The sequence below is a fragment of the Malaya genurostris genome, chromosome 3, assembly GCF_030247185.1.
Source record: "Malaya genurostris strain Urasoe2022 chromosome 3, Malgen_1.1, whole genome shotgun sequence".
NCBI lineage: Eukaryota > Metazoa > Arthropoda > Insecta > Diptera > Culicidae > Malaya > Malaya genurostris.
This window is the reverse complement of record NC_080572.1, coordinates 288,921,875-288,935,285: the sequence shown is the minus strand read 5'-3', so window position 1 is coordinate 288,935,285 and position 13,411 is coordinate 288,921,875. Positions and strand designations below refer to the sequence as shown.

General features: G+C 36.4%; 1 protein-coding gene across 8 annotated transcripts in view; it reads right to left on the bottom strand.

The window, feature by feature from the left end:
* Positions 1–13,411, bottom strand: part of LOC131438895 (rho guanine nucleotide exchange factor 18) — a 50,817-nt gene that overhangs the window by 25,231 nt on the left and 12,175 nt on the right. For 7 of the 8 annotated variants that reach the window (XM_058609276.1, XM_058609275.1, XM_058609279.1 and 4 more), the window contains exon 8: positions 3,438–3,509. The exons of the other annotated variant lie outside the window; for it this stretch is intronic. In XM_058609276.1, the coding sequence (XP_058465259.1) occupies positions 3,438–3,509 (72 nt within the window). The remainder of the gene's footprint in view (positions 1–3,437; positions 3,510–13,411) is intronic. 8 annotated transcript variants of the gene reach the window in all.

The following is a 13,411-nucleotide window of genomic DNA, read 5'->3' as shown; positions in this document are numbered from 1 at the left end:
AAAATATTAAAAAAGTAAAAATAAAATCCCAGTTTTTGAAAAATTATTTTCAGCATAACACTAAAATTCATGTAATCTTAAGACATTTACCATCAAAGAAAAATTTCGATTTTCCAGAAAGTCGGAAAAAACAACAAAATATTTTATCGAGGTGACACTAAATCTCGACGTTTCATGCAATTTTAAGTTCCAGAGTCGAGATTTAAAAAAAAATCTTGACGTTTCATGTAATTCTAACACTGTTTTTGACTTCAAAAAATGCGATTTTAGAAATCCCAGTCGAATTAAAAAAAATCGGGACGACACTAGATACGAAATCGATTTTTTTAATGTCAAATTAAAAATTACATGAATTACATGAAACGTCGATATTTTGTTAGTTCAAAAAAAAAAAAAAACATTTTCTCTCTTTTTTTCTGGAAATTTCTGCTTTTTACAGAACCCTTTTTATTTGGCACCAAAGTGCCACGTCTTTTCTACTGTGCCGAACGAAAACGTTTGTTTTCTGCTTATACTGACCGATTCTGCTTATATTGACCATTAGGGGTTTTCCCGTTTGTGCTTAGGGCACACAACCGTTTTGAAATTTCTTTACGTTTCGTCTTTGACTCGTCAGTGCAAAGCAGTTCAAATTGAAACTTTACGTCTGCTTAGCGGTTCAAATTGAACTGCCGAGTTTTGCATTAGAAATTTTATATAATGCCAAGATATTCGACAACAAAAAATATTAATTTCGGATATCTTAAAATTATTGTAATTTGCCGATTTAAAAAAAATTCGAGATTTCTGAACTTAAAATTTTTTGGGATAACATAAAATCTTGACGTTTCATGTAATTCGAAGACTTATCATTAAAAATAATTTCGATTTTGGGAATCTCTAGTTCCAGAATCAATTAAAAAAAAATTATCGAGAAATTTCCTAAATCTCGATGTTTTATGAAATTTTATGTTCCATGTCGAGATTTTTCAAAATAATTTTTTTTGTAATACTAAATCTTGACATTTCATGTAATTCTAACACTTTTGACATCACAAAAAATCGATATCGGAAATCTTAAAGTCGTCGAGAGTAGAATTTTTTCAAAATAAATTCGAGTTGACATTCGATTTTTTTCAAGTCAGAAGTCTTAGAATTACATGAAACGTCGAGCTTTTAAATTATCTCGAAAACATTTTTTTTTTTCACAAAGCACGACTTTGAACTTGGAAAAAATTTGAGATTTCTGAAAACGAAAATTTTGTTTTATGCCAAATTTCTTAGAATTGCTTGAAACGTGGAGATCTGGTGTAGTCCCGAAAAAATTTCAATTGCAATTCTAAGACAATCAACAAAAAAAAATCGATTTCGGAAATCTCAAAATTTTTGTAAGTCCCAGAGTCGAGATTTTCCAAAATAATTTTTTTTTTAGATAATTCAAGACCTTCACGTTTCATGTAATTCTAATTAGGACTTTCTTTTGTCTAAGACTTTTTAATGCATGGGTAAAAATTAATACAAAACTAGGGAAAATTAGTTTAGAGTGTAATATTTACATGGGCAAAAATCTGCCAAGTGGTTATCGAGATGACTTTCGAACAGTTATGGACTCGATGGTGGAAAATTCAGTTCAGTCCCACAGGTGGATCGCGAAATCGCCGGGAATCGGCAATTAGACCTTGGCCTGTATCATTCAAGCAAAGTGTCAGCGAAAGCAAAGAAAAGAAATGCTACCCCGTGAACACAAGGAAGACGAGGGATCACTTCAAGTGCAATCCGAACCACGCGATTTGGGACGTGCCCATAAAGGTCAATTCTTCCGTTTGGTCGTTCGTCCTGCAGACAATGAAGTGGGTCGGACTTCATGTCTTAAAGGTAAGGAAGTTTTGGCCGGAGCTGGCATCGTGCCATTACGTGAAACCCGCCCACAGTGGTCCGAAACGGGAAATTAGCGAGGCAAAAATATTTTCTCTATTAAATATGATTATTATGTAAAGTTATAGAAAATTTCATTCTGAGCTTTTTTGCTGAAGAAGCCACTTTCCGAACTCTTTATTTGATCGAGTTGATGCAAAAGTAGGGTATCTCCTCCGGAAAACAGAGAAGGCCGTCCAAAAACAACGAGGATTTGAAGAAAGATGACGCTCAGTAGTGGCTAGCGTTAATCTAAGATATGGGCATCTGATCTAAAAGAAGATTTTGCATGAATCAACGTTGTAAAAATAAAGCTAATATTTGATTAATCATTTCCTGAGAATTTCAAAAATATCCGATCTAAAATAAGTTTTTGGTTATCATTTTTGTATGTTGCATGTTTTTCGAGTACAGTCTATAACTAAATCATTTTGACCAAAACACACAAATAACAATAATAATTTTGAATTTTCAGCATTTTTGTTCTTAGTCAACTTTTCCAGCCATCTCTGTTGGACAACACATTTCTTATTTTTATGTGCGTTTTGCTACTCATTTCACAAGAAATACGCATAAAGCACTGTGACCAGTATCTTTATTTTCAAAAGATTTTGCCTCTTCATTTCAGTTCCACATTTCTTTGCAATGACTAGGTAGAAACATAAATTGAAGAAGTCATACGAATGAGAAACTCACAGAAAAGATGATTTTTTGGAAAAAGAGACAATACTCGAACCTGCGTTCTTATGCAATCCGTGCATACGCGTTTACCATTTCTGCCACCCTAAGCCTTGTGATAGACACGGCTCTACCACACGACTGAGTTTGGTAAAGCGTACATCGAACATGGTTCAAATCCTAGCCGCCTCACGACCGGTATTATATATCCAAACATCCTTTCGGTTCATCAACCAACAAACACTAGTCTTCTCGCTCTTTTCATTTACTTTTTCTTCTCTTCATTTACTATTTCAATAACTCTTATGCTACTTATGCTACATAATGTTACTTCTCAATAAGAACTTAATCCCGTAATGATGGGGTGTTCTGTACACATGACACATGGAGTACAATTGTTTGTTAGTACACACAAATACAGATTCATTTGATTCGTAGAAAAGATTAATTATTATTCACAATTCCTAATCAACATTAATCGACACTCATTTATTCACAACGAAACAATACAATTTGAACACACTCAGTATATTAGTGTGAAGAGTAAATCCTCATGAAACAGTCAGATTAGAAAAGAAAGCTGGACAGCGAAGGTTTTTATTTTATTTATTACTATTTTAAATCAAAACAGAGCTAACACAAAACAGAAAACCAAACGTGTTTGAGTGTTTGTGTGAAGCAGACCGGTTTTGACACAAACACAACACAACACAGCATAAACGGAAGCGTAAACACAGTAAGGTAACACTAACAGTTTCGGAAACATAGGAAATGTGTAGGCTAGTGGCTAGGTTTGGATGAGCCAAGAGAGTTAGGGCAGGTGTGAGAGAACCAGGACAAGAGTGGACACAAATACACGCACTTACTTTTTGTCTCTCACACAGAGCAGAGATCGATCGTCTTGGGTTTCATCTTCACTGTCGGAAAGATGCCTTGTACTGGGAGTATTTTTGATTTCGATTGTTTTGGGTATTGTTTTTTGTTTTTGTTTTTGGTTTTCAGAACGTGAACAGTGTTTGATTGTGTTTGTGTGGTGTGAAGGAGAAAAAAAAAAGATATCAGAAATAAGCAATGAAAACACATAAAATTTGAAGCACTAGATAAAAGGAACGAAATTTGTACGGTTTCGATAGCTATTTGTTTTAACGGAATTATATAAAACTTCATTACACGACATAAGGCTCAAATTGGACTGAACATTGACAACTGATTTGGAAAAAGAAGCAAAAACGCATGCTTTCCATTCTCTGGTCATTTATTTCAGCATAGATTTTGCGAAAAAAAAAATGTATTATTCACTCATAGCTTTCTATTATAAATGTACAACTAGCATTTACTGATAGCGTTCGTTCGGTACGCCAACCCGTTTTTCCCCACTTCTAGTTGTTCACTGAAATAAGCCCTAGCGTATTTTTTGTCGTGAATACGACTTACTTTACTATGGGGCGCCTTTTCAAAATTAGCCATATGGAAGAATGTGCAGAACTTAATCGCGAATATCTCGACTTGTATTAATGGTAGCAACATAATTCTTTCACCATTTCATCAAAAATATGATCAGGAATTCAGGATAATATTTTGAACAGTGTGCGATAACCACAAACAACTCAAAAATTAAGTTTTCTTAAAATTTGAAAACAACGCGGAAAACTTTTTACTTTCGCTTGGGTTTTTCGCGCAAGGACGACGATTTTGAGATAGTCAGGCACATATCTTCAACTGAATGCGTATAAAAGGGGAACCGTGGTCGAAAATCGATCATTTCTTCTTGTGCGTTCGATGGAAGCAGACGTCGTGGGAGTGGAATCATCAACCAGCAGCGAGAGAGAATGCACCTTCTGCGTGGTTAATAAAAACCTCAAACGCTCAGGTCGCATCTCTCATTCGTTTGCTGGCCACCAAGGCGAGAACCAGCAGCGACTGAAACTGGATTCTGAGTGTTATTGGATCTAAATTTAGGTCTTGAACTCAGGGTCCAGTTCTCTATTCCAGACTTCTATTCGGTTGTTCTTAAAACCATAATAATACTCCTAAAGAATTATGCGGAATTTACTTTACTGTACCTCTATACAACCCATTTTTGTCGTGAATACGACTTACTTTACTATGGGGTGCCTTTTCAAAATTTACCCTCTGAGAGAGTGATAAGAATCAGAACGCGTTCTAAGGAAGAGAACAAAATATCTGCTGCTGTACAACAAATCGTCCGGGAAAAATGTTCCGAAAAGTGGTGAATATCGCAGTGAGTTCCTCAATTTGGTCCTTGTGAATGCTAGAAACGAGTCCCTTCAGCATATTGATAGTTTCTTTCAATAAAATATGCAAATCCGAAATGAAATAATCGACATTAAAATTCTGTATGCGGCTATTTTTATAGCCGTTAGGACCGCCCATTAGTGAAAAAGCTACAAACGAAATCAGGTAGAAACAAGCCTCTCAACAAAACTTGAATCAGTTTGGATTGTATCGCCACTGCGAGCAGATGTGTTTTGTGTCGTCTGCACGCTTTCGACAAGAGCGATTACGTCACAGCTGCCAGTCATTAGCATTGGGAAAAAAACAACGATGGAGAGCATTGCACAATATCAGCCGTTCTAATGGCTCTAAAAGTTTTCTAAAGAACTATTAGGATTTGTTGTTCGCAAATCGTAGGGAAATATCCTCAGTTTACTACAAATCAAGAACAGTTTGCTTAGATTTGTGCACTTTTCGCTGTGTGAAACTCACAGTAATCGAGATCAAGTGAAGCTTTCTTTGTTTTTGCGAAAAATGTTCCAGAGTTTAATGTCGTAGAGAATTACGCAATTTGACTTTTCTGAATGCTAGAAACGAGTCCCTTCAGCATATTGATAGTTTCTTTCAATAAATTATGCAAATCCGAAATGAAATAATCAACATTAAAATTCTGAATGCGGCTATTTTTATAGCCGTTAGGACCGCCCATTAGTGTAAAAGCTACAAACGAAATCACATAAAAGGAAATCTCTTAACAAAAATTGAATCAGTTTGGATTCTATCGCCCCTATGAGCAGATGTGTTTTGTGTCGTCTGCACAGCAAGTTTCGCTTTCGACAAGAGCGAATTCGTCACAGCTGCCAGTCATTAGCATTGGGAAAAAACAACGGTGGAGAGCATTGCACAATATCAGCCGTTCTAATGGCTCTAAAAGTTTTCTAAAGAACTATTAGGATTTGTTGTTTGCAAATCGTAGGGAAATATCCTCAGTTTACTACAAATCAAGAACAGTTTGCTTAGATTTGTGCACTTTTCGCTGTGTGAAATTCACAGTAATCGAGATCAAGTGAAGCTTTCTTCGTTTTTGCGAAAAATGTGAAAAAGGGGAATGCGTGCATAATTCATACAATTGATATTCGGAAGTGTTAAGGAACATGTCAGTTGTTTTCGTATTCACGACATCCAGTTATGTCTCTGACATTACCCACCCGCCTTTTTTTGTGGAAATTCTAGCTTTCAATCCCTGTTTCATCACAATCGTCGTCTAGAAAACTCTGGATCAAACCGAAACGAACACAGTGACAGTAAATATATTCCAGGTGACGGCTACCCATTTTCCAAGTGATGGGTCGATGAATGTTTGTAGTTGGAAAAGCTACTTGCGATGTGAGGTCACCCTGATCTGATGGTAAGATAAACTAATTATTTTTTAACTGACCGTATATATTTTCGTGTACACCGAGTTCCATACCGTAAAGAAGCTTTATGAAAGAGTAGTTCTACAGTATGAAAAAGTCGACATTATTAGGCAGGTTTAGATCCTTTTCAAGTCCTTGATTGCTTTAGACAGCAAAAAACCGACTTGAACAGTTCGAATTCCCTCAAGTTACCACGATCAAAGTGAGTAAAGTAAGTAAAGTAAGTAAAGTAAGTAATGTAAGTAAAGTAAGTAAAGTAAGTAAAGTAAGTAAAGTAAGTAAAGTAAGTAAAGTAAGTAAAGTAAGTAAAGTAAGTAAAGTAAGTAAAGTAAGTAAAGTAAGTAAAGTAAGTAAAGTAAGTAAGTAAAGTAAGTAAAGTAAGTAAAGTTAATAAAGTAAGTAAAGTAAGTAAAGTTAATAAAGTAAGTAAAGTAAGTAAAGTAAGTAAAATAAGTTAAGTAAGTAAAATAATTTAAGTAAGTAAAGTAAGTAAAGTAAGTAAAGTAAGTAGAGTAAGTAAAGTAAGTAAAGTAAGTAAAGTAAGTAAAGTAAGTAAAGTAAGTAAAGTAAGTAAAGTAAGTAAAGTAAGTAAAGTAAGTAAAGTAAGTAAAGTAAGTAAAGTAAGTAAAGTAAGTAAAGTAAATAAAGTAAGTAAAGTAAGTAAAGTAAGTAAAGTAAGTAAAGTAAGTAAAGTAAGTAAAGTAAGTAAAGTAAGTAAAGTAAGTAAAGTAAGTAAAGTAAGTAAAGTAAGTAAAGTAAGTAAAGTAAGTAAAGTAAGTAAAGTAAGTAAAGTAAGTAAGTAAAGTAAGTAAAGTAAGTAAAGTAAGTAAAGTAAGTAAAGTAAGTAAAATAAGTTAAGTAAGTAAAATAAGTTAAGTAAGTAAAGTAAGTAAAGTAGGTAAAGTAAGTAACGTATCAGGTGTACAACTTTGCTTCCGCCGTTTTCCGATAGGTGGCTGCACCGCCTGAGGCTGGTCAAAATACATAGATGATAATGCCTTTAAAGTGAGTGTGCCTAATGAATTGTCATCGCCGTTTCAGTGACAGTTGTTCTTGTTTTCGTATTATTCACGCTCGAAAATGTCTGTTTATGTGGCCAACTCTCGCCATTTGCGGGAAGTTTCACTTTTCTGTTACAATTCGCAAAAAATGCATGGTGATTTCGATGTGAAGACAAACATGGTGGTGATAGAGAAAAAACCTTCAAAGATGAACAACTAGAAGTATTGCTTGATGAAGATTCGTGCCAAACCCAAGAAGAACTTGCCGAGAGTGAGAGTGAGTCCGCAAGCCATTTCAAAACGTCTCAAGACCCTGGGCATGATTCAGAAAGAAGGAAACTGGGTGCCGTACGAGTTGAAACCGAGGGACATCTATTTGTATGTGAGCAACTGCTTCAAAGACAAAATCGTAAGGGGTTTTTACATCGAATCGTAACCGGTGATGAAAAGTGGGTTCGATACGATAATCCTAAAAGCAGAAAATCATGGGGAAAGCCCGAGCATTGTTTTGTGTGATTTACTACGAGCTCTTAAAACCGGGTGAAACCATCACAGGAGATCGTTACCGAACGCAACTGATGCGCCTTAGTCGCGCGCTAAAAGAAAAGCGGCCACAATATCAAGAGCGACATGACAAAGTCATGCTCCAACACGACAATGCTCGTTTTCACGTCGCAAAAGTGGTCAAAAAGTACCTGGAAACGCTGAAATGGGAGGTCTTGCCCCACCCGCCGTATTCCCCTGATGTCCCCCCTTATGACTTCAACTTATTCCGTTCGATGGCACATGGCCTGACAGATCAACATTTTCAATCCTTCGAAGAGTTGAAAAAATGGATTGCTGCATGGATAGCGTCAAAAGAGGACTCCTTTTTTCGAGCCGGGATTCAAAAACTGCCGGAAAGATGGGAGAAAGTTGTCGCTAGCGACGGACAATACTTTGTATAATACAACTGTAAGCACTTTATCGCAATAATGCTTTTAATTTTGGAAAAAAAACAGCGGAAGCAAAGTTGTACACCTGATAAATATCAGAGAGTTGATTTAAAAAATCGGGATAACACCAGACACCGGGATAACACCGTTTCAAGCAAAAAAAACTGATAACTGTAAATTCGGAACACCGCGTAACTTCGGGAATCCGCGTAAGAAGAACCGCGTAATAAAAAAAAACCTCAGTTACAGAATCAAGCAAGTTAATGAGTATGTATTTAAACAATTAGGTATGTAAAAACATAAATAAATAAGTGAATACAATAAATAAATAATTTAAAACGCAAGACATGAAATAAGAATGCAAATAACAGCACGAAAATAAATGAATGAATACAAAATTAAATCAGTAAACATGTGAGAATGAAAATATCACGAGAAAGTATACATATAAATAATCAAGTAGTAGGCTAGTAAGAAATTATGCAACTAAGTTATTTATAATGTAGCAAGTTAATGAGCATGTAAAGAAATATTTAAACAATTAGGTATGTAAAAACATGAATAAAAACGTGAATACAAGAATAAATAAAACCATTAAATTGCAAGACGTTGAATAAGAATGCAAATAAGAGCACGAGAATGAATGAATAAGTACAAAATTGAATCAGTAAATAAGTAAGAATGAAAATATTACGAAAAACTATGTACAAAAGTTATCAAGTAGAAATTTTGCTACTAAATTAGTTAGAATATATATAGCACGTTCAGGAAGAAGGTAAGTAAATAACAAAAAATATAAAAAAATCAAACTTATATGCGAGTAAGAAGAATGAAGGTAAGTAAAAATGCGTGACTGAAAGTTGGCGTGTAAAAATAAGCCAATAAACAACTAAGTAAATAAGAATAAGTAATAAAAAAACTAAAACTATAGATAGGGACGGACGTATAATTAGGTAACACAGTATTTAAGAGTAAGTAAGTAAGTTATCAGGTGAATAAAATATATTAGGTAAATAAGAGAAAAAAATAATAACCAATTGAATAAGTACTTAAACAAAAATGTGATGGTGCAGAAAAAATAAATAAGTGAATACGAGAATAAATAAATAATTTTAAGCGTAACGCGTGAAATATGAATGGAAATAAAAGCAAGTGAATATATGAATAAGTACAGAATTAAATTATTAATTTATAAAAATAATCAAGTAAGTAATAGTGAGTAAGTGAAAACAGTGGGGTCTCTTTTTACGCGTTTTTTTAATACGGTTTCTTTTTACGTTGCTTTTTTTACGAGGATTTCCGAAGTTACGCGGTTTGTTTATGCGGATATCCAAAGTTACGCGGTTTTTTTCGGCATCAATTTTTTTTTTGATTTTGGATGTCTCAAAATTTTTCTGCCTCAAAGTCGATCTTCATAATTTTTTTTTTTTGAGATTACACCTGATCTGGACGTTTCATGCATTTCTAAGATATTTGGCATCAAAAATTTTTTTTCTTTAGTTTGAAGGTTTTTTTTACGCGGATTTCCGAAGTTACGCAGTTTTTTGTTTACGCGGATTTCCGAAGTTACACGGTACGTATCCCCCGCGTAAAAGGAGACCTCAGTTTAAATAACTAAAAATATAAGCGACTAAACTTGTATGGGAGTAAGTAGGTAAATAAGGATGAAGGCAAATAGAAATGCGTGACAGAAAGTGGGTGTGTAAAAGATAATAAACAACTAAGTAAACGAATAAATAAGAATAAGTAACAAAAAAATTAAAACTATAGATAAGGACGGACGTACAATTAGGTAAGTAAGAATTAGATGGTAAGTAATTAAGTAAGTATTTAAAAGACAGTAAGTAAGAAAGTTATCAGGTCAAGGCATAATATTAGGTAAATAAGAAAAAGGCAATAATCACCCTTTGAACAAGTAAGCAAACGAGTGAGTCTATAAATAGGTACAAATTTAAATAAGCAAGAATAGAGAAGAATAAACACAATTTAAGTCGGTATGCGAGAACGTAAATAAGTAAAAATGTGTGGGACGAGCGAATTGCATACCGCCCTGAAACGTGGGTAGCGACAGTTGTCAAAAAGAGTGAATTACCGCGTGCGCGGAGCAAAGCAAGAGAGAATAAATATTACAGTCTTTAATAGTAAAAACGTCTCTAACCTTTATTCAACCCATTCGAAACGCCACATTGGTGACCCGCGACGTTGCGAAACATTGAATTCGGTTTAAAAACCCGTTCCTGGCTCGAAAATCACCTTTCGAAGGTAGACGAAAAAAATCTAACCTCAAATATGAACGACAACGACGGCCAACCTCAAGCCGCTACGCTTGCTGCTGTGGTTACTGTTAAACTTCCGGACTTTTGGAAAACAGATCCGGTCATGTGTGATGAAACGAAATTTCATCACATTGTGGCTAAAGTTGACCAGTCGGTAATTTGCCACATCGCGGATCTGGTCACAGCTCCACCGGTGACGAATAAGTACGATACTGTGAAGAAACGTTTAATAGACCGATTCGCTTTGTCTCCAGAAAATCATTTGGAACGCCTACTCGGGTCGCATAATCTGGGAGACTTACGGCCGACGCATCTGCTATCAAAAATGCAGGAGTTATCTACCGGTCTACGAGTAGACGACAGTTTACTGAAGATGCTGTTTATCCAACGATTACCATCAGACATTCGTTCCATCATCTCTTGCCACGATGGAACGCTAGCCAAATTGGCTGAAATGGCTGATAAAATCGTAGGTGGCCAGGCATCTGCAGTCACCAACGTCGGTAAGGAATCCGTCTGTGCAGTGGAGAACAATCTTAAATAGAAAATCGACTTTCTCACCGCTGAGATTCAAAAACTAAAATCATCTGGCCGCTCGCGAAGTAGATCTACCTCAAGGAATCGGTTTCTGGCAAGCAGACAATCACAGAATGAAATTTGTTGGTATCATCGAAACTACGGCACTAATGCACGTCAGTGTCGACAGCCATGCTCGTTCAGTTAAAAAAAACTAGCTTCATCCCAACCGGTCTCGGCGGAGGTTGGGGGAGTCCACAATGGCCGCCGTTATGTTATTTACGATCGCACCACAAACTACCGGTTTCTTATCGACACCGGATCTGATGTGTCCATTCTACCGGCAACTAGACAAGAAAAGAAAGGAACGCTCGTTGCACATTCTTTGCACGCTGCAAATGGAACCAAAATCACAACTTACGAAACCAAATTCCTCAACACGGATCTTGGACTCAGACGTCGATTTCTGTGGAATTTTATCATTGCGGATGTAACAATGCCGATCATTGGAGCCGATTTCATTGCCCACTTCGGCATTTTGGTGGATCTTCCGGAAATGTCAGTCAGAAATCCAAAAAGATGTCACCCACCACATCGTTACGCGAGGTCCTCCAGCAGCATCGAAAGCACGACGGATGCATCCCGAAAAAGTGAAAGCAGCTAAAGAAGAATTCCGAGTGGTGTGTGACTTGGGGATCTGCCGCCAATCAAGCAGCAGCTGGGCAAGTCCGCTGCATTGTGTGCTGAAGAAAAACGGCCAATGGAGGTTCGTTGGTGACTAACACCGCTTTAACCAAGTCACTGTTCCAGATCGATATCCAGTTCCTCATATTCACGATCTACTGCACTCTTTCCACGGTAAATCCATCTTCTCCACTAAAGACTTAGAAAGGGCTTATCACCAAATTCCCGTGGAAGAAGACGACATTCCCAAAACGGCAGTAATAACCCCGTTTGGGTTATTCGAGTTCACGCGAATGCAATTTGGCTTGTGCAATGCCAGTCAAACATTCCAGCGGTACATGAACAAAATTTTCGGAGACTTGGATTTTGTGGTGGTCTTTATAGATGACATCTACATAGCATCATTTTACGGGTACAAGCCATTACAAATTACGAGCTACCTACGTGCGTAAAAGATTCGCGGCGTTTTTTGGCGTTGGTAAATGGGTACAAGCGGTTCATTCCACACGCAACGGATACACAAACGGAGCTTCGGAAGCTGATTCCGGATAACAAAAAAAAAAAACGATTCTCGGAAACTGAACTGGACCGAGGCTGCTCGTTCAAGTTTTGAAAATTGCAAACGTTCGCTGGCAGAATCCACGCTTCTTCATTACCGCGATTCAACAATACGACTCAGCCTTATGATCGATGCTTCAAATACGGCTGCAGGGGCAGTTTTGCAACAGCTCAACAACAAAAATTGGGAGCCATAGGGATTTTATTCCGAGAAGTTTTCCAAATCTCAGTGCAATTACTCCACATTTGGCCGTGAACTGACCGCTATGAAAATAGCTGTAAAGTATTTCCGACATTTCCTTGAAGGACGGAACTTTACTTTTTTTCACGGATCATCGTCCATTAACTTTTGCTTTGGCAACCGAATCCTGCTCACGTTTGCCACACGAGGAGCGATATTTACAATTCATATCCCAATTCACAACGGACATCAGGCACATCAGTGGTAGAGATAATATCACCGCCGACGCGCTATCGCGTGTTGACAGTATACTTGCTCCAACGTCTATTGATTTCGGAGCGATTAGTCGTGACCAGAAAAACGATACGGAACTACATGCTTTAATGAAATCCACCAACACATCTTTGAAATTCGAACAAAAATCCTTACCCGACCGCAGTAATCAAATATATTGCGACATTTCGACATGTCAGCTTCGTCCATTTCCTTATAGTTTCCTTATATTACATTTTGGTGGGGAAAGGGTTCCAATCAGCTTTTTACAGCCCTGTCCAAAATGTATTGCCCTCCCCGTTAATTTGTATCAGGCCGAATTAGCGCATGCGCGCCATATAAACGTCTCTTTCAATATGAGGAAATTACATTGTTACCCAGCAGTTTCTATTATTTCTTCATGTTGGTTTTCTTACCTTTGTTCATAGTTTGTATTCCGTTTTTACCTTAATTCCAGTGTTCTATTCAGCTGTGATTCATGTCTTTTGTTGTCATTTTTCACTCCGTACTTTTGCTGGCATGTTATGTTGCTTCCTTAAATGTAAAAGTTAGTTGTATGCAATGGTGTTTATATTCTTACCAATATTCCTTTCTAATTCTTTCAGCATTTTCGTATTTCTTGTTCCTCATCCAGTCATCCGTTTCCAAAAAAAAAAAATAAAAAAAAAAATAAAATAAAAAAAATAAAAATAAAAATAAAAAAAATTAGTGTTTCATTGATCTTTGTAGAGCAGCTCATCATGGTTTGACGGATAAGAACTGA